Source organism: Micropterus dolomieu, linkage group LG01 (assembly GCF_021292245.1).
Source record: "Micropterus dolomieu isolate WLL.071019.BEF.003 ecotype Adirondacks linkage group LG01, ASM2129224v1, whole genome shotgun sequence".
NCBI classification, from domain to species: domain Eukaryota; kingdom Metazoa; phylum Chordata; class Actinopteri; order Centrarchiformes; family Centrarchidae; genus Micropterus; species Micropterus dolomieu.
In genome coordinates this window covers 43544855-43564183 of record NC_060150.1, presented here as the reverse complement: position 1 = coordinate 43564183, position 19329 = coordinate 43544855, and the positions used below count along the sequence as shown (strand labels likewise).

At 39.4% G+C, this 19329-nt stretch overlaps 1 protein-coding gene and 1 long non-coding RNA gene across 5 annotated transcripts in view; one reads left to right on the top strand and one right to left on the bottom strand.

Annotated features, from left to right (window-relative positions):
• The window catches only part of LOC123963544, a 212308-nt gene that overhangs the window by 191376 nt on the left and 1603 nt on the right, over positions 1–19329 (bottom strand). The window lies entirely within an intron of this gene.
• The window catches only part of LOC123963177 (cadherin-12-like), a 64932-nt gene continuing 46643 nt past the window's right edge, over positions 1041–19329 (top strand). For all 3 annotated transcript variants that reach the window (XM_046040021.1, XM_046039844.1, XM_046039931.1), the window contains exon 1: positions 1041–1286. In XM_046040021.1, the coding sequence (XP_045895977.1) occupies positions 1041–1286 (246 nt within the window). The remainder of the gene's footprint in view (positions 1287–19329) is intronic.

Sequence of the window (19329 nt, the reverse complement as noted above, 5' to 3'; positions counted from 1 at the left end):
TTGTCAAGTTTCCTGAAAATGGTTTACCTCCATTTTCAGCAGCTTCCCGATAGGTTTGATTAAAAACACTAAGACATGGTTTGTGAAGCATAACATAAAAGCTCATCAGCACCCTCTCATTACACTGTCATTAAATAATACATGAATTTCAACCTCTACATCAATGCAGTAAAACTGACAGGTCTGTGGAACAGTGTGCGGTGGCCTATAATTTCAGTGCAAAAATTCAGTTTTCACTAGAGACAAAAACTAAGTAACAAGAGAAGTAATCTAGCTAATTAGGCTATACAACCAAGATGACTGTCTACTGTAGAGATAATCTATCACTAGGCAAACAATTCTGTTATTTTTATATTTGAGAATGTCATGAATATTGACATTCATCGCCAAGCAGGTGGGAGGTGGGGGTAAAGACAAAGCGGCAGAAAGTGCCAGCAAAGCCTTGGTATTTATGAACAGGGTATTAAAACCACACACCTACTGTCTATGATTACCATGAGTGTTATGAGACACTCCTGGACTGTCTCCAATCAGAATAATGTCTAGCTCTACAGAACATCAGAGCTCAGACCAGAGCTCAGCTGCCTCAAAGACAGTATTTTCCCCCCCAGGCTGTCAGAATATTCAACAATAGGCACCTTACATAATTCGCAGTGACTTATAATTTTAAGCAATTTATTTTTGTTTTGTTATATTATTTATTTAAGAATGTACATGGTACTTTTTAAGTTTAGCCTATATGACAATAAACTTCAACCTTATGGACCTAACCTAATGCATGTATGGCAGAAATAGGTAATGCATGTAATGGGGATTCAGCAAAAAGCAATCTCTTCACACTATGTATTTGTTTTCTCTCCTTCAGGTGATGAGCACCATAAATCTCTGAGTGGGACCCTGACAGATCCAGGAAAGCTCTTTGGGTTTGCCACAACCCCCACCTCAACCATTCCTCATAAACAGCTTCACAAGTTGTTTCAGTGTGGCTCTGCTCTCATCACTGGACTTTACCTTGGGGACCTGAACCTCACAGATCGCCAATGCTAACAAGGAACTGCCTGCTGCTGTTCCTTTGGATTCTTGTCAACGAAGGCTCAGTCTCTTCTTTACGTCCACCTTTACCACCACTGGGACGGAGCAGGACAGGGAGGGAGCACGTCAGGAGCTTGGTGGGCCCGATGAGGAATGGGGCGGCTGGATTTCAACGGGTCAAAAGGGGCTGGGTGTGGAACCAGTTCTTTGTACTGGAGGAGTACATGGGGTCAGACCCGCAGTATGTGGGCAAGGTAAAAAGCCTTATTTTCCCAGTTTTTTATGGTGCTGGAGAAGTCATAAATCACAAAGTAAGGAGCTTGGGAGAAATTGAATAGGTGGTAAATGGAGGGAACGATAGAACGGGAGGGCGATAAAATAGGAGAGAAGGAACAGAAAAGAACACTAAAGTAGAGTACATTTAAAGCTACTCTGGTTTCAGCTGGGCAATATCAATGAAAAATCCCAACATGTTTATTTATTAAGAATACACGTTTATAAACAATGAGACATTTTGGGTGGTGCTGTCCTTTTTAACAAAACTACTAACATGTCCACAAATGCATCCACCAACTCTGATGACAACTGCCGCAAGTTACCGATTTTCATTTTGTCCCTGGAACTAAGCCTCACCATTTTAATCTGATAATGCTCTTGTTGTAAAGCTGTCCCTGTTTGTGTTTTAAGACATAAACGGTCTCAGGCGTGGAATGAAAATCTAAACATGCTTATGGAGCTGTGCCAACATTTCCATGTTAGACTAGCCAGACACACATGACATTTAAGTGGCGAGATAATCGATGGCATGGTAGAAATAAATTTGAATTACAGTCCTTGTAAAGCTGTCAAAACATCACAGTTATGAGCCAGGAAAGATGCTGACAGCAGTGAAAGACAGAGACCCAGCCTGAGATATATGCACACATCCATCAGACACACTTCTTTTTGTTCCCCCTGAAACCATGGCCAACTTTTTAGTATATGAATATTTTTTTTCCCTCTGCTGTGGCTTAAGACATTCGTAAGTAAACTCTGTGGGGGTTTAAGGCTAAAGTTGTAATTTGGCACTCCTAGCTTACATAGGATAATAGTAAGACTGACTTATCTGCCCCAGTGCCGCTGCAATCAGCCCTGACAAGCCATGCTGTTTGTGGAAGTCTCTGAGGCTAAAAGCAGGGGGGGGAGGGAGGCTGCTGTCTGCTGCACTCCTAAGTCACTTAATCCTGGGCTGCTGCACTGCTTCAAAATAATTGACTGATTCTTCACCATATGAAAAGCATTTGGAGGCAGGATACTCGGACCTTTGTCGGGACAATCTGATTGTAGCTATAACAGGATAAAAGTTAAAGAGACAATGCCTGGAGACCAGGAGGACAGGGTGTTAGTGATGTCTTCCAGGGAGTTCACATCACAGAGGCTTATGATGGTAACAGTTTGGTTTTCAAGGCACATAAACTCTAATGGACCATAGGCAATTAATGCTTGACCTATAATACATCAATGCCTGCTTGTGGTAATGTATTGTAATGGTAATTGTATTGAGCATAAACAAGATTTCCATTAAGTGACCTGCAGAGTGAGTGGGGCTATAGTTGTTTGAGCAACTAACGCTTTCGCCTCAGTGAAAGAAATACCCTTCTGGACCAAATGAAGACACAATTATCAAATTTATTACTAGTACTGTCAGCATCCATTTCTTTCAGCTACTGAGTTGATGAGGAAGTCTGCAACTTTTCATTCTGTAAATTTCTTTCTTTGCATTAATGAACATAATGTACATTTGTTTCTAAATGCAGATGATTTCCTCAGCAGCTAAAACTATATACATGTTATATGACCTCCGTTCTTTGGTTCTCAATTATTAGTTATTCAGGTTAGCACCTTAATGTATATATTAGCATTTGAAGATCCTTTCGGCGCAATATAAATTAGTATAATTCACTATGGTTATCTACAGGTAATGTTATAAAACAAGCATCATGTTGGATGTTGCTTATGGTGATGCTGACGGTGCCTTCTAAAGAGAGGCAACACAAGCAGACAGAAAAGGCTGATGCAGCTTTAGGGCCCTTTCAAAGCATAAGCCAGTCAACATCTGAATCACCATTTATGTAGAACTTTCCATCTTCTGATCAGTTGTCCATCCAAATACAAGCGTGTGGCTCGAATAATGTATGCATGTGTCCACACTTTTGAACATGCTTTTCCACTGAGCCGATTTTTCTCAGAATGTCTGCACAGTGTTTTTGTTTGATTTTAGTTTGTTGACCTGCTTTAATACATAAATGTAGTAAATGAGAAATAAATTACTCTTATACTGAAAGCACTGTTTTGTTTCTCATGGATCATTGATAGCATCCTGCCCCAAGACGGGAAAGATAGCCATGTGGCTGCTTGGATTCTCTTGAAGATGGCCTAAAATATGATCAACTCTGCTATCTAAACCACCACAGAACCTGCAATCTGTAAATGTATGCTTATAATCAAACAGCAATTGATGTATTCGTATTACGATACAGTTTACTTGCCCTTAGAGCTGCCCCCTAAATGTTGATTCGAATCATCAAGCAGTAAGCCCCGAGTCAAATCGGATTTTGTCAGTCAAATCGTTGCACTTTTTTCGGCTGCATCATTGTAGAAAGAGCAACACAGGATAACAGCATGACAGGCTTTATACAAACCAAGTTTCAAATTCTGACATACCTACAAAACGTACTTTTTAAAAAAAAAAAAAAAAAAAAGGAGGGGGGAGAAAATTCTGATTCAGGTAAAGCTCTAATTACCATATATCTTTTTCTTCCAAAGTTGTGGAAATAATGCTGAAATTCTGTGCCTGTTTTTTTTTTTTAATATATAAACCAAAACCTGACCATGTCAGCACCACCAAAATCTATTTCAAGAGTGTTGTTTTAAATGCATCACTGCCAAGTGCACTTGCAACAGCTAAATCACTACTAATTAGCGGTGGTCATTAAAATTCACATAATTCACATTACTAACAAGAAGAGGTAATTGTGTCAGGTCTGACAGCAAACAGAATGCAAGACAACAACTGGAGGAGAAAGGGAGGAGGGGGACAACCACTGATGGGGTGGCGAGTCAGAGTACCAGTGCTACGGATCAACAAATTTTCCTATTAAGTGGTGCCTTTCGCCTGAATGCACCAGTAACTGCTTGTAGTGACGCCAGATGTTTGGCAAAAACATGATAGCATTTAGTTGTCTTTGTGACTGCCTAATTGTTTTCTTTTTCACAAAAATTTCAAAACAAACTCATCTGAATCACTGAACCTATATCAACCACAGGAAGTGTTCATGGACATTTATAATATCCATCAACAACCTGCAAAAATAATTTTCTGTCCATTTCATCATCAAACTGCTGTGCATAAAGTCTTGAAGCACCTGTCCATTATGAACAATAAAGCCAGATCAGCACCGGGGCACTCTCTTCGTGCTCACAACACATCATTTTGGCCGTCTTCTAATATATTACCCATGGTGGACAACATTTTAAAAACATATCAGTACAGTCAAATCCAATGAAACACTATCTCACACTGCATCTTCCAAAATGGCCACACATTCTTACACAGTTGCAAGAAAAAAAAATGTCTTTGGTAAGCATAATAGAGGTAGGATTTACTTTGTAGCGTGGCCAATAGTGGATTTCTGAGGCCAACACTAATATTAATACTTGGGAGTAAAACTTAATTAACCGATAACACAAACACAGAACTAGAGCTGCATCAGTTATTTGCCTAATCCACGAGTCGACAGAAAATTTTTGCCAAACTATTTTAGAAAATAATCAGAAGATTAATCAATAGTAAAAACAAACAGTTGCAGCTTACGCAGAACATAAACACTTTTGTATTGGGTCCTCTAGTTGTTTTATTGTTTCAATTGTGAACAAGGTACTACATAATGAGAGGGAGTTGAGCAGTTGTCAGTGATCATTATTACAAACGTAATAATGACACAAAACTGAGATAAGTCATAGCTAGAGCTGCCTGGGCAGAGTGGGGCATATATGACCCAGAGCATGTCTCAGCAAGAGTGTTTTTAATACACACACACATACGCACACACACACCCCTCAAAGCAGTAACACAATTTCCTTTTCCCTGTGTACACTATTTCTTCTCATGTTGCAATCACATGAAGCATAAGTAAACACTGTCAGGGAATTGTAAAGGGCAGGACACACTAAAAAAAACAAAGCATCTTTGAATGCTGTCTGGTCTATTTTATACTAAAGAGTTCAAGCAAAGCTACATTTCTGTTCTTCTACAACACCAGAAGGAAAAGTTGCCATGTCTGCATTTCCACTTGTTTTGGTGGTATGGTAGGACAACAAACTAAAGAAAGAATTAAGTTAGAATCTGGCTCTTCTCACATTGTTTTGTTCTCAAATTAGGTTGCATGCATTAATGATTTAATAATATACTCATATTAGGGCTGAAACGATTCATCAATTAATCAATCAATTAATAAATATGATGCTTCATTTAATCCATATAACTATACAGTACAGTGTTTCGCACGGACATTTATTACGGTTGCACATTGCGCTTACGCTGTGAACATGACGTGATTATAATGGAACTGTTTGCAAAGTGGAGGAAGAGAGAAAATAGCGAGGGACAAAGAAGAAAGTGTCCAAAGTATGGGATTATTAACTTAACTCTGTAAAGTTACCGTCCATCCACCATAAAACAAAACTTATGTCGCCTCGGAAACAGCACGACGGCACCTGATCAGAAAGCAAGAAAATGTGTTTTCTTGTTAAAACGTGGTTTGGAAACCTGCGTCGGGTGACACAGCCGCTGTCAGCTCCTGTAGCGTGTGACCCCCTATCACCGTAGTGTGAACATCACAACGCCCCCCCCCCCCACACCTTAATATGTATGACAGAATTTACATATTCTAGCCTTAACGGCTTCTTTGGTCAAGCACAATAATTATCCTCTTTACTGCCTGAGGTGTAAATAAGATCATGAAAACATGCAGCATGGCCTTTAGCAACACTACTGGTCCCTGCTGCTAGCATTATTTACTGGTGCTGGTACTGCTCTGCAGCCTTGCCCAAGGGCAACTGAACTGCAGCTGTTTAGAAAAGTGATTATTTAATTTCCCACATACAAACGACATTTTTAATCACTTGGACCTTTAATGTAAAAAAAAAAGAAAAAAAAACGATAACCAAAAAAAAGGTTATCACTAATTTACCTGTTATTGTGAGGATGCTCTTCTGAGTGACAACCAGTGCTGTGAAGCTCCCAAGTTCCGATGCCCTTAACAATAATTAAAATAGCCAAATAACAACATTCAAACTTCATGACTGCCTTCCTCTATAGTTTTCAATAAACATGAAATATTCTGTCACTTGAGATACAAACAACATAGAGAACATATCGATTATAAATCTCTTTGAGCAACATCTCACTTTCACTTAATGAAAGCTTTCATGTTGCGAAACTTCTGACATTGTCATTTTTACATCAACCACATTATTGCAGATAAGCAATTAAAGCCCAGTGGACTTAAGGGGGTAAATGTAACAACCCTGTGCACTCACAATTAGATAATGCTGAAGCCTATCCTATTTTGAGCAGTGATTATCTGCAAGAAAAATCTGCCATTAGTGGTGTGGCTATATATCAAGTTGCTTCCTCTCACTCCCTACTCTCCGCTGAGTTCAGCTGCTATATCCCAGCTTTTCTGTCTAGCATTATGGCACTCTCCATTTCAACATAATGGTTATGAATTGCTGTTTGACATATTTTCTCTATTATAATAATGTACCAATTCAAAATTCATTTAAAAAGGAACTGTGCTAGTCATTTCAAAGCATCATAAATATAATGACCGCTTACTACCAGTGGAAGGGTAATCAAAAGCAACACATCTCTCAGGTTTGCCATCACTAACAGTGCTAGGACATATATATTACCTTACATCTGCCACAAAGACTGTTTTCTACTATGTAGCATATTCACGTTATTTTATCCCTTTACATCACTCTGTTAATTCTATCCAAAAAGGTACAAGAAACCATTTCCTAACCACCATCTGGCTCTAAAACATGTTGTCTATGATACAGTGACACAGAGGAAACGCTGCTGCTGAATTCCTCTAATACTACTTGACTGTCTACAACGAGGACCTGCAACTTTGAGATTTCACACAAACGTTTCACATTTGAAAGAGCAGCTAGATAACTTTGTTTGGCTGGAAGCTGTTTATGCTCTGTGGTTCTGCAGCGTTGTTAACAGGGGAGCTGCAGAGCACCCTCTGATGGGCAAACTATGCAACACTCTTGACATGAGGGAAGGATCGACTCTCTTGTTTCTTTTTTTATTGTCATATATCTGTTGTTATAAAAGCAGATGCAGATATATCTGCAAGTAGCTTATATCGGCCGATAATATCTGCAAAACGATAAATAGGTCGGACTCTAGTTGCTAGATTCTAAAATAACATCTTTGCACGTCAGAGAGACTCCAGTGTGTTTCCTCCCACAGAAAGCTACACCAGACACAACTACATATTCATAAGAACATTATAGTAAGGAAGTGTGTGAGACATGCTCAAAAGGGGACTAAACAAATTATGCACTCGGCAAGAAAATGCAGTAATGAAAAAAATTAACGCTGAAGACATTAAGCTCAGAAAGCAAACATCTTACCTATGACAGCACATGCACTGAAAGTTAAAGAGAAATCTAATCAATCACTGTTTCCCACAACATTACAGTCTATCTGGGCAGTGGCCAAGTGGGGGAGTACTAGGGGTATCGAAGTTGGGGTTTACTGGTATATTTCTATTTCTAGTAGCTTAGGTTATTTTTATTTAATCATTTTAATTCTCCTTGATTCCCCAACTTCATTTTAGTGTTTACTCACAATTTAAGCGGTTCCCTTTCTCTTCAGTTCTCTTTTCCCCCACATACACACCTACACCTCCTCTGTCTCTTTCTGTCTCTCTCTCCCTCTATGTGTCTGCTCTGTTGACATTAAACGTTGTTTTATAGTTAAGTCACCGAAAACACACCTAACTTGCAATTTCGACCCTCGATTCTGTTTTCAGAAATTCTGTTTTTTTCGCCGCATGTGGAGAAGGCTTGTTAATGACGAAGCCTATTGAAACTGAAACAAACATGGTACTGACTGACATCTGCACCGGTGTGTTCACTGTTGTTTGCTGGGTCCATGCTTGTAAAATATCCGCTGTGTCCGCGTCTTATAAAGTAAGAGAGCAAATATACCTGGACAGCCCGCGCAAGTAAAGTCTACGTGTGGAAAATACTGAAACAATTTAGATTTTCACATTTAGGACCAATGAAAGGAAAGGCGGAAAAAAGTATTTCAGTACCTTCATTGCCATACAGAGCATGCGATGGCATGCCATGGCAAGCTCCAATGCCCCGTTTCTCACACTTTCAGACAAAAGGTCGCTCATTTAAATACAAGTCAATAAACCACTTTTGCAAGAAAAGGGCAGCCCTGTTTCTCCTACAACTTGTTTATTCCCTTGCTTTCTGCCTGACAGGGGATGACCATCCTTTTTATTGATGGCTCTCCCTCCCAGTCCCACCCCACACCTGGCTGAGATTTATTACCGATGTGGAGTCCGCAATTTAATCTTTCAATGAGGACCTATAAGAAGGACATAAAAGCCTTTCCAACAAGACTTATACACCAGGCCCAACAAAGAGAGATTCCATCATCTGACCATATGAAATTTACCAGCCCTACTAGTGAGAGCGTGTTCCAGGCTGTTAAATATGGTTCAGTTTAAATGCTTTGGAATTTAGTTGTAAAATGCTTGAAAACCTGGAGAGGCCCGTATAAATGCAGCAAACCTATTTACACGCTATGATGATGATGATAGCAACTGTTGTAAAATACCTCAGTGGGACTTAATGCAAGCAGGCAGTTAATTAACATCTACTCCAAAATCACATACTTGATTGCTTTGCACTGTTCTGTGCAGAGGTATATTCACTGACCTACTAAAGCAAGGCTACTACTGAGCAAAGTGCCACACAATAATCTTGTTGATCTATCCATGACACCCATACACCACGTAGTAACTGATTGTTTGACAACAATAATGCAATCACTAAATAAATGGTGATGAAGCACCAAAAAAAGTCTATTTAATGTTTTTCCAGCAACCCTAAATCAAAGAATAATTTGTAAGTAATTCTCTAATTTTATTTTACTTTTAATGGACACATGTTACATGTTTAATACTTCCTGTGAATATAATCCAATTAATCTTATTTCCATACTGCATACGTTGTGTTAACACTTAATTTTGAAAACCGGACTTTGTCACATGTGTATCCTCCAGCCTTGTGCTACATTCTGAAAGTCCGACGCAATTTGAAAGATTATATTGTATGTTGTGCTCGTATTGCGTACAAGATTTAATAGCCTCTCTTCAGGTAAGACTCTCATACTGTAACACTTTATTCAGTCATTTTCTCACCTTACAAAGTCGCTAACCCTGCCTATCAGCTCGCACTGTTCCTTTTAACTGCATTTACCATAAAGGCTATAATACCTGTGCACTCCAAATGTAGCTTGATCGCATTCTCACCACAGTCTATGGTTCTCACAAACAAGTGACAAGTGTAAATAGTCAACACTGTTGAAACCCTTAGTTAAACATTACCGTAATGACCTCAAAAGAAAAGTGGTTGTCTGGAGTCCGATGCCAAAGTGTGTGCACGCACACTGAATTATATTCTGAGATATAGACAAATGTTTGAATGTCGGTAAAGAAAATGCAGTCAATGTGTGGATTATGTAAAATGTGTATAAAACGCTCATCTACAAAACGCTCAAAGATGATCTCCATAAATTAATCTAGAAATGTGTTGCCAAAATAATTCACTGTCCAATGCAAAATAATTTGAAAGGATTGTTCTCCTGTAGATTATGCATGAGGCGTGCCAGTGATTCAGCTGCTCGTTAGAACATATTAAGAGGTTGAGGGCATTTACAATTGTAATGTATGTTGATGATGAATGTTGCGAGAAATTCTGAAAAGAACGGCTGAAATAAAAGCTAATGATGCCATTCATCTGTCCTGCCAAAGTAATATATATCATATATTTTGTCCTCATGGGTAATGGACTTTTCTCCTGAATTGCCTGGATCATATTTCCAAATAGTGTGCTAATGCCCCAATCAGTATCACTTACTACCGTAGTCAACATTTTTTCCATTTGTTCCATGACACTGATGGACAATATTGTTGTGATTCTGGGTAGAAAATTGCATTCTGTATGTTGTATCAATATCAATATCACTACATTGTTTAATCAAGTGTGATATGAGAAAAGGGAATCAAGCCTTAACCCCACTCTCTAAGGTCAATATCATGTACACTAATGTGGTATGTCAAAAATCATTCTTACACCATGTTATGTGGTATGCAATAGATAACCTCACATATTTTTGAAACTTTTCATAACGTATGAAAAAGCTGCTACTTATTGCATCCTATTACACTGAACAAAATCCTCAACACAACACTTTTGTTTTTGCCCCCATTCATCAAGAGCTGAACTCAGATCTAAGATTTCTCTTTGTACACAAAAGGGCTTTTTCTCTCAAATATTGTGCACAAATCTGTCAAAATCTGTGTTAGTGAGCACTTCTCTTTTGCCGAGATAATCCATCCACCTCACAGGTGTGGCATATCAGGATGCTGATCAAACAGCATGGATATTGCACAGGTGTCCCTTAGGCTGGCCGCAATAAAAGGCCACTTGAAAATATGCAGTTTCACTTTATTGTGGGAGTCCGGGGGGGTCCGGAAACCAGTCAGTATCTGACGTGACCACCATTTGCTTTATACAGTGCAACACATCTCGTTCACATTGAGATAATCAGGTCGTTGATTGTGGCCTGTGGAACGCTGATCCACTCCTTTTCAATGGCTGTGCGAAGTTGATGGATATTGGCAGGACCTGGAACACTGTCGTATACGCCGATCCAGAGCATCCCAAACATGCTCAGTGGGTGATGCAAGAACTGGGATGTTTCCAGCTTCCAGGAATTTTGTCCAGATCCTTGCAACATGGGACCGTGCATTATCATGCTGCAACATGAGGTGATGGTCGCGGAAGGCACAACAATGGGCCTCAGGATCTCGTCACGGTATCTCCGTGCAATCAAAATGGCATCATTAAAATGCACCTGTGTTCGTAGTCCGTAACACACGCCTGCCCATACCATAACCCCACCGCCACCATGCGCCACTCAATCCACAACTTTGACATCAGCAAACCGCTCACCCACACAACGGCATACACGCTGTCTGCCATCTGCCCTGTACAGTGAAAAACAGGATTCAACCATGAAGAGAATACCTCTCCAAAGCACCAGATGCCTGATGATTGAATGTGAGCATTTGCCCACTGAAGTCGGTTACGACAACGAACTGCAGTCCGTTTGAGACTCCAATGAGGACAACGAGCATGCAGATGAGCTTCCGTGAGACTGTTCCTGACAGTTTTTGCAGAAATCCTTTCGTTATGCAAACCGATTGTTGCAGCAGCTGTCCGGATCGCTGGTCTCAGACGATCTTGGAGGTGAAGATGCTGGATGTGGAGGTCCTGGGCTAGTGTGGCTACACATGGTCTGCGGTTGTGAGGCCGGTAGGACGTACTAATTCTCTGAAACGCCTTTGGAGACGGAGTATGGTAGAGAAATGAACATTCAATTCATGGGCAACAGCTCTGGTAGACATTCCTGCAGTCGGCATGCCAACTGCGTGCTCCCCCTCAAACTTGTGACATCTGTGGCAATGTGCTGTGTAATGGAACTGCACATTTTCAAGTGGCCTTTTAATGTGGCCAGTCTAAGGCACACCTGTGCAATACCCATGCTGTCTGATCAGCATCTTGATAGGTCACACCCGTGAGGTGGATGGATTATCTCGGCAAAGGAAAAGTGCTCACTAACACAGATTTTGACAGATTTGTGAAAAATATTTGAGAGAAATAGGCCTTTTGTGTACAAAGAGAAAGTCTTAGATCTTAGAGTTCAGCTCATGATGAATGGGGGCAAAAACTAAAGTGTTGTATTTATAATTTTGTTCAGTGTAGTTATATATATAAAAAAAAAAAACACTACACTGAACAAAATTATTTATTTAAATAGGGACAGATACAAAAACATAGATAAACTTTGACAGACATCTGATGTGTGTATCATAGTGTTTTTAGCTAAAGCTAATTCACGAAACTTGTCCCTAGTAGGGCTTTTTGATTAAAAAAAATACAGTTTAACAAAACAAAAAAATAACAAAAATGAAGTAAAATGGAAGAAAATAAAAGATAAAATATATACAGATAGGGCAACGTGTAAAGACTAAATATGAGAACAGTATTGTTCCTGAATTAACCACGATTTAGTGTTTTTTTTAAAGGAGGCTATATATCTCATATTGTTGGCCTAGGTAACAGTTATAGCAACGATGGTTACAAACTTTATCCTTCTACAAACAGTGAATGTAGTCTGAGTTATGATCATGAGTTGTGACAGTATCAAGGTATTACAGTATACCAGGATATTAAGAAATCCCGATGGTAGGACTTTCAATATCGTCAAAAATACAGATGCTCCTCTTTCTATTAAAGTGATAAGGAGATGCTGTATTGAGCTGATGTACTGTAGTATGGACCCAACTAGTGATGTCATGAGAACCAATACTTTGATATCAAGTCGATACCAAAATTCTGAAAACACAACAGTATTCGTTTTTCTAGGTACCGTCGGTTAGGGCTGGGCCATATGGCCCAAAAGTCATATCCCGGTACAGACCTAACGTACTTTACTTATGCAATCAGCCATTACCAGAACCAGCTCAACTAGCCTCGCCTGGACTCGACTTGGCCGTCCTCCATTTTCCATTGCAGATAGTACCCAGAGATAGTACTCCTCAATGTAGCTGGTCGTCATAGCGACGCCAAACGCAACTGCGGTGACGCAATGTTCAATGCTACACACACACACACACACACACACACACACACCAGTGACCCCTGTACAACTGTCTCTTGATTTAAGTTAAAACGTTTCAACATTAACGTTGCTTTTCTTTTTACAAGCCAGGTCTCAGTGTCGACCAGCACTGTGTCTCCCTCCATCTTGACAGAGAGTTTGTGAGTAGACGGCTGCGTGCAGACGCAGAGGGAGGGGTGAGGCTGCGCGGTGAGGGAAAGGGAGGAGCCAACGCTGGCAGGACTTTACAGAAACATATTAATTAACTCAATATCAAACTTTATCAGTATAAATGGTATTGTCTAATTTCATATCTCTTTTGAAATTATATCGGTATATCTCATCCTGATATACCGCCCAGCCCTACCAAAATGTGAAAGATGGAGACAAGTTCAGCAGCAGCGACAGCTCTGCCGTCAATATGGAAACAGGGGTGAAGTTTAATTTGGGATATGTCTAATTTCTGGTATGACAACATTCCTACCCTTTAGGTTTGGGTTTGCTGAGCCAGCCAAACCAACAAAGCTGTGTGCACATCTCCGTTCAGCCCACTGATGTGTGAGGGTCCTCCTGGAATAAGGGTGCTTGTTATCTATTTATTATTCTATGGGCTATAAGTATTTAAACTAGGGCTGAACGATTTTGGAAAATAATCTAATTGCGATTTTTTTTACAATTATATTGCAATTGCGATTAAATGTGCGATTAATTTTTCACCTTCTGTATTAATCAAAATGGACAAGCAGTAAATCAGTGTATAGTATAACAAACACAATATCAGAACTACACTGTTCTTTCTTGTGTTATGATGAATTAGGTAGAATTATTATGAGCAACAGTAACATAATGATATAATATCATCAGGTCGGCTTATCTACAGACCACAAGAAAAACTACCGAGCAGTCAATATAAAACTCACATTTCAACCACCAATGAGTCCTTATCTCAGTTCTAATCTCCTAGGTGTCCATCTTTCTGTATCCCAGTAAGCAAACAAAAAATACTCAATTCAAAAGTTGGCCAACGAAAATAAAACCAAGTGTTGCCTCTCGTGTTTAATAGACTAGCTTAGTAATTCTCCGACAACACTGGAGTCCCCCTCCTCCCCCGCAGTGCACTGGCTGAAACCAGGCAGTAACTCGGGACAGAGTGGGCCTCTTTCGGACATGCGAGTTTGGTTTGAAACGCCGTTTCACAGATATTTCCTGAGCTGACTGGTGACCGTGTGTGTGTGACGCCGGCGCCGATCCCCACAATACGCTTACAGAGTGTAAAAGTAAGCCAGAGTGTAATCGCAGCCTTTGCGATTAGAAAATCTTGTTTTATTACATCGCAATAATATCGCTAATGCTATTAATCATTCAGCCCTAATTTAAACCCAGCAAGACTTGTCTAGGTAGGCTAACTGTAGGCTACACAATGGCATACATACTACAATGACTTTCTCAGCTTACAAATTTATTTATGATTTTTGATGATTATAATATTAAAAAAAAAAAAAATTCCATAAAAACTGAGTAAAATGACAAGACGGTATGAAAAGATAGATACTGCCCAAGCCGTATCTGTTCACAAAATTGCACTAATACAACTTCGGAAGTGAACTCAACAGCTTCTATCTGTGTCACACCCTAGGCCATATCTGTCAATCTATCCATTTAGTCCCCCCCACCCCCATTTCCCTCCTCTCCCTCCCACACGCGTTCTGTGTCATTATATCTAGTAAGTAAGTATAGCCTCCTGTGCGTATGTCTGCATTTTTTCTCCTCAATACTTATTACCTGACTGAGGCATGACACAACTCAGATAGCAACCTCCGAGCTGTCAGCAGTAAAGAAATGGCTTGCAAGCCAATATTGATCAGCTATAATAAGCTTGCAGCATTTGACATATTGTTTTCTTTCCATCAGCAGCTCACCAGTATACCGAATACCCATGAAAAATTACCACGCAACAATGTGGTGATACACGGCACTGGCCTGACAATGCACAAACTCGGAGCCACCTAAAACACAACAATATACTGCTGGTGGTGAATGCATGCAAAGCACCAATGGATACAGAATGCCTTCCACTGATTAACAGCACATAGTATGAATTCTGATAGGAGATATAAATGTAATATATGCCCTGGTCTGGTTTAAAGCATTACTCACTGTTAAATATGTATCAGAATCAATTTATTCACAAATTATTATACATATACAATAAATGGCATGGTGGCACCAGTGAGGGAACATGTTTATCATGTATACCAGGAAATATCGCTCATTCAACAAGTGCAAGACAAAACATGTGTTTTTGTTTTAAAAGTTAGATAAGAAGGAGATGTCTTTAAGCTAATGTGAGTTGTTTTTCAAAGTCTGTGGCTCTTGTGTTGCTCACCAGGCTGCTGTCTGGCCGAGTGTGACTTTACAGTTTTATTCAAGATTCGATTGGCTGTATGGAAATAACGTATCCATCTACACAGACAAATAGTGGAAGTGTATTCCATCAAATTAATCTTACATGTACAGATATTTAATCACATTCAAAGAGAAGTACGTTTTAAGACTTTTCAGAATGTTTCCTCCTTGTAAATGAACTTGCCGGTGCGGGGTTGCTGGACCATGCATGCAACAACGTTGGCTCACTATCAGCAAAGAGTTGTGGCTTCCATATGCATTCCTGAGAGGAGCTCTACGTAATCCTGGTTGCAGAAATCCAATTACAGCATTTCCTACAGAGGTTGGTTACATTCTCCTCTGAAATCATCAAATTCAATCAATATGTGGGTTCAATGCATATTGCAAGAGGGACCATGTGCTGCAAACCCTGAAAGTAACATGGAACACCCCCCCCTTCCTCAGAGCCAAGAATTCCCTATAAAGCGCATTTTTATCCTAAGTGTGTAACTATTCCACGGCCAGCTTAGATGAGCTACCATTTTCCCAATTTGTACCAGTAGTTGAGTAGCTTAATAGGACATGAGTAATGTTCTTGCTGATATTATTTTGACAACACTGTTGTGCACTGGCTGGCCATCTGCATCGGTCTCAACTGTTCCAGACAAGGCAAGATGGCCTATTGTTAGAGAGAACACTGTAAAAATTATAGGTCACAGTTTTGAACCCTGCATTATCTAATGTGTGTTCATAAAAAGCCATAAATCTTGGCAAAATTGGGTTAAACAAGTCACATAAATGCTACATGATCACTGAAACACCTGTTTGACAAAAGCATTTACCAACTGTGTAAAATGTATATTTAAAATGTCTGATAGTCCTTCTTGGCATCTTGAAATACTGTGGACACTGAGCAACTCAAAGAGAGAGAAAATAAACAATCTTGAATGCAAACATAATTACTCAAACAGATGGTTTGAGTTTGAATGGTAACAGGAATCATATTTCTGTTCCTAACACTACCTGTTTCTTTTTTTTGGTGCCATGTCAACTGGCACCCTGAACAGAGGATAGTGCTAATTACACTTATCATGAAAAATTGAGTGTAAAGCCATTCTCACCATAATATGGCTGCATGTCATCACCATGCTGTCTCTACGCGCCAGCTCTCAGTCAGTTATTCTGCACATGCTTTACGGAAACCAAATGTATGTTTGCTCTTTTGGATTTACATAAGGTTATCAGTAATGCCATCATTAGAATTCTGCACGCACAGACCCTGTTTCTTTGGTTGATGTGTTGTAAATTGGAAACAACTGCTACAAGAAAGGAAAGGACATTTTTTCCCCCTCTTTAGTAACATCACAAATTTTCTTTTGACATTCTCCTAAGAATGTTGTGATTTTGCCTTTTGTCTACTGAGTCCAATGCATGTTCTGTAGTTTAAAAGAAGCCCTTGTCTGCCTCCCTATTAATTAATCTTTTTATATAATTGATTACCATTGTTAGAGTAATGGAATTTTTAATTAATATCAGTCAACTTTCACTTACAATTAATGACTATGTGCTTATTTTTTTATATTAGCATTTGCATTTCTTTTTCATCTTTAATTGTGCAGTTCTGAATCGATTTGCAGGTGCCTCTCCCGGGTACTTGTATTGAATAAACTGCAAATGTGGAAAAAAATGCTCAAAGTCCCCCCCCCCACCTCATTATTTTCAGTCAAAAGGACAGCTAAATGTAAACGCCCCATTAATCATGAATACAAAGTGATCATTTATTCAACAGCACACAAAAATACTACATTACAGAGTATAATAATGCCCAATCCAGCATCTGTTAAGCATTTCGAACAGCCAGGTGAGTTATCTGTACAGTTATATATAGATAACAATAATATAGTAATCATTTTATTATCCATAATCAGTGTCACTCACTATCCATCTGCCTTTAAATGCCTTTGTGCAGTGTAGCATATGCAATGGAAACTATCATGGACACCTGAACATAATATTATGCAATCCAAAACAACTGCCCTGCAACACATAATGCTTACAATGCTTAATTTTAGAGTGTGTGTCAGAAAGATGTTGATTCAGCGCTAAAAAGGTATAGACTCCATTTTAAGGTGTTTGTTATTTTGTCCACCATGCGTGGGTGACAAATTAGGATGAATCTTGTAACATAATGCAATCAAAAAATGTGTCATCAAATATTCTCAACAAAAATGGAAAATTATATTTGCAGTGTTTGCCGCAGGAGATTTGGATTGGATTGCACACAACTGGACATAGGTGTTTATGATCCCGCTCTATGTTTTCTGTCAGTGTGTTTTTCTTGGTTAGGTCCAAACAGTAAAATAGTGCGGACTCTATTGTGACTAGAACAGTCCATCTGCCAGTCTGATCTCTCTGGTACGCCACAAGCAAAAGGAGTAACAACTTTCATTGCCAAGAATGAGATTGTTGTTCACTGCTATCGTCATGTCATCTGTCTAACAGGACAGTTTCATAAGGTCTACAATACTAACATCTTGAGATTATCTCATACAAATGGATTGCAAAAGATTGCGGGATTACAAAACATTAGGGAACACGATGGATAATAAATGAACAGTTACACAAACGAGCTACAGGATCCCTATTACTATCTGACTAAAACATAGGGTACTGGAATGCACAGTGTTTTATAAAAGACTGGCAAACCTGGAAGCACAAGTTTCTGGGGAGCACCCGAGGGCAAAAACACTCTTAAACCATACTGCCGATGGCCAAAGGGCCCACAAGAAAAAGTTCCCTTTAATTTGGCTCAACTGAAAATGCTACTGCTGGATGATTGGATTGGATGATGTGGCTTCAAAAAGCAATCGATATGCTAGTGTATCTACATTTTTCAAGTTAAAGTTTATAAATGTTTCAGATAAAAGCACTCATTACACTTCAGCTCACTTTTGTTGTTAGAAGTTTAAACACATACGGCTGAAACACTAGGAGTTTTGTGTTAGAAATTACTATTCTGCAGCCTCATCTGCAGACATGCCATTTCACACAATCACAGAATGAAAACTATGAGCATTACCGCTCAAATAAGTACATCCCAATTTTTCTGATGGGGGCACTTTAATCAGAGAGGGAGCTCTCTGCCCGGTTGATTTTTCAGGAGACTGATGTGTAATCATTTTCCAACAAAACCAGATGCAAAAAACACAAGAACTAAGCAACCACTTCTAACAATGCTGTCACAGGTAGACAGAGGTATGACACACATATACACTAGACATGTTCAAAGTCACTTTAATCACCTGTCTTCCCCATTCTGATGCTTGGTTTGAACTTCAGACAATGTCTAGTTGCCTCCATGTGATTAGATAATGTAAACTAGCAGTTTAACAGGTGTACCTAATAAAGTGGCCATTAAGTGTATTTCTGGCACTTTTCTAAGCATAAAGGCAATCATCATGTGTTGCTGGGAATTTGATAAAAGCATTTAGAAATGCAAAAAAAAAAAAAAGGTAGTGCAACTACATTTTACAAGTTCACGATTACAAACTACGTTACACCTACATTTTACCGACATGCCATGTCTCACAATGATAAATTACATATTATAAATATAACTATTGCAGCACAGCGTGTTTCCCAAACTAGTCGGACGATGACAAAACAAATAAATAAATGTCCATTACTAATGAGACAAAAGAGTTAATCCTCGATAAAAAAAAACATTGCCAAGGGGCGGCTGTGGCTCAGGTCGGCGGTTCAATCCCTGGCTCCCCCTGGTTGCGTGTCGAAGTGTCCTTGGGCAAGATACTGAACCCCGAATTGCCCCTGGCGGCTATTCCGCCAGTGTATGAATGAGTGTGAATGTTAGTTTCCGTTTGAGCACT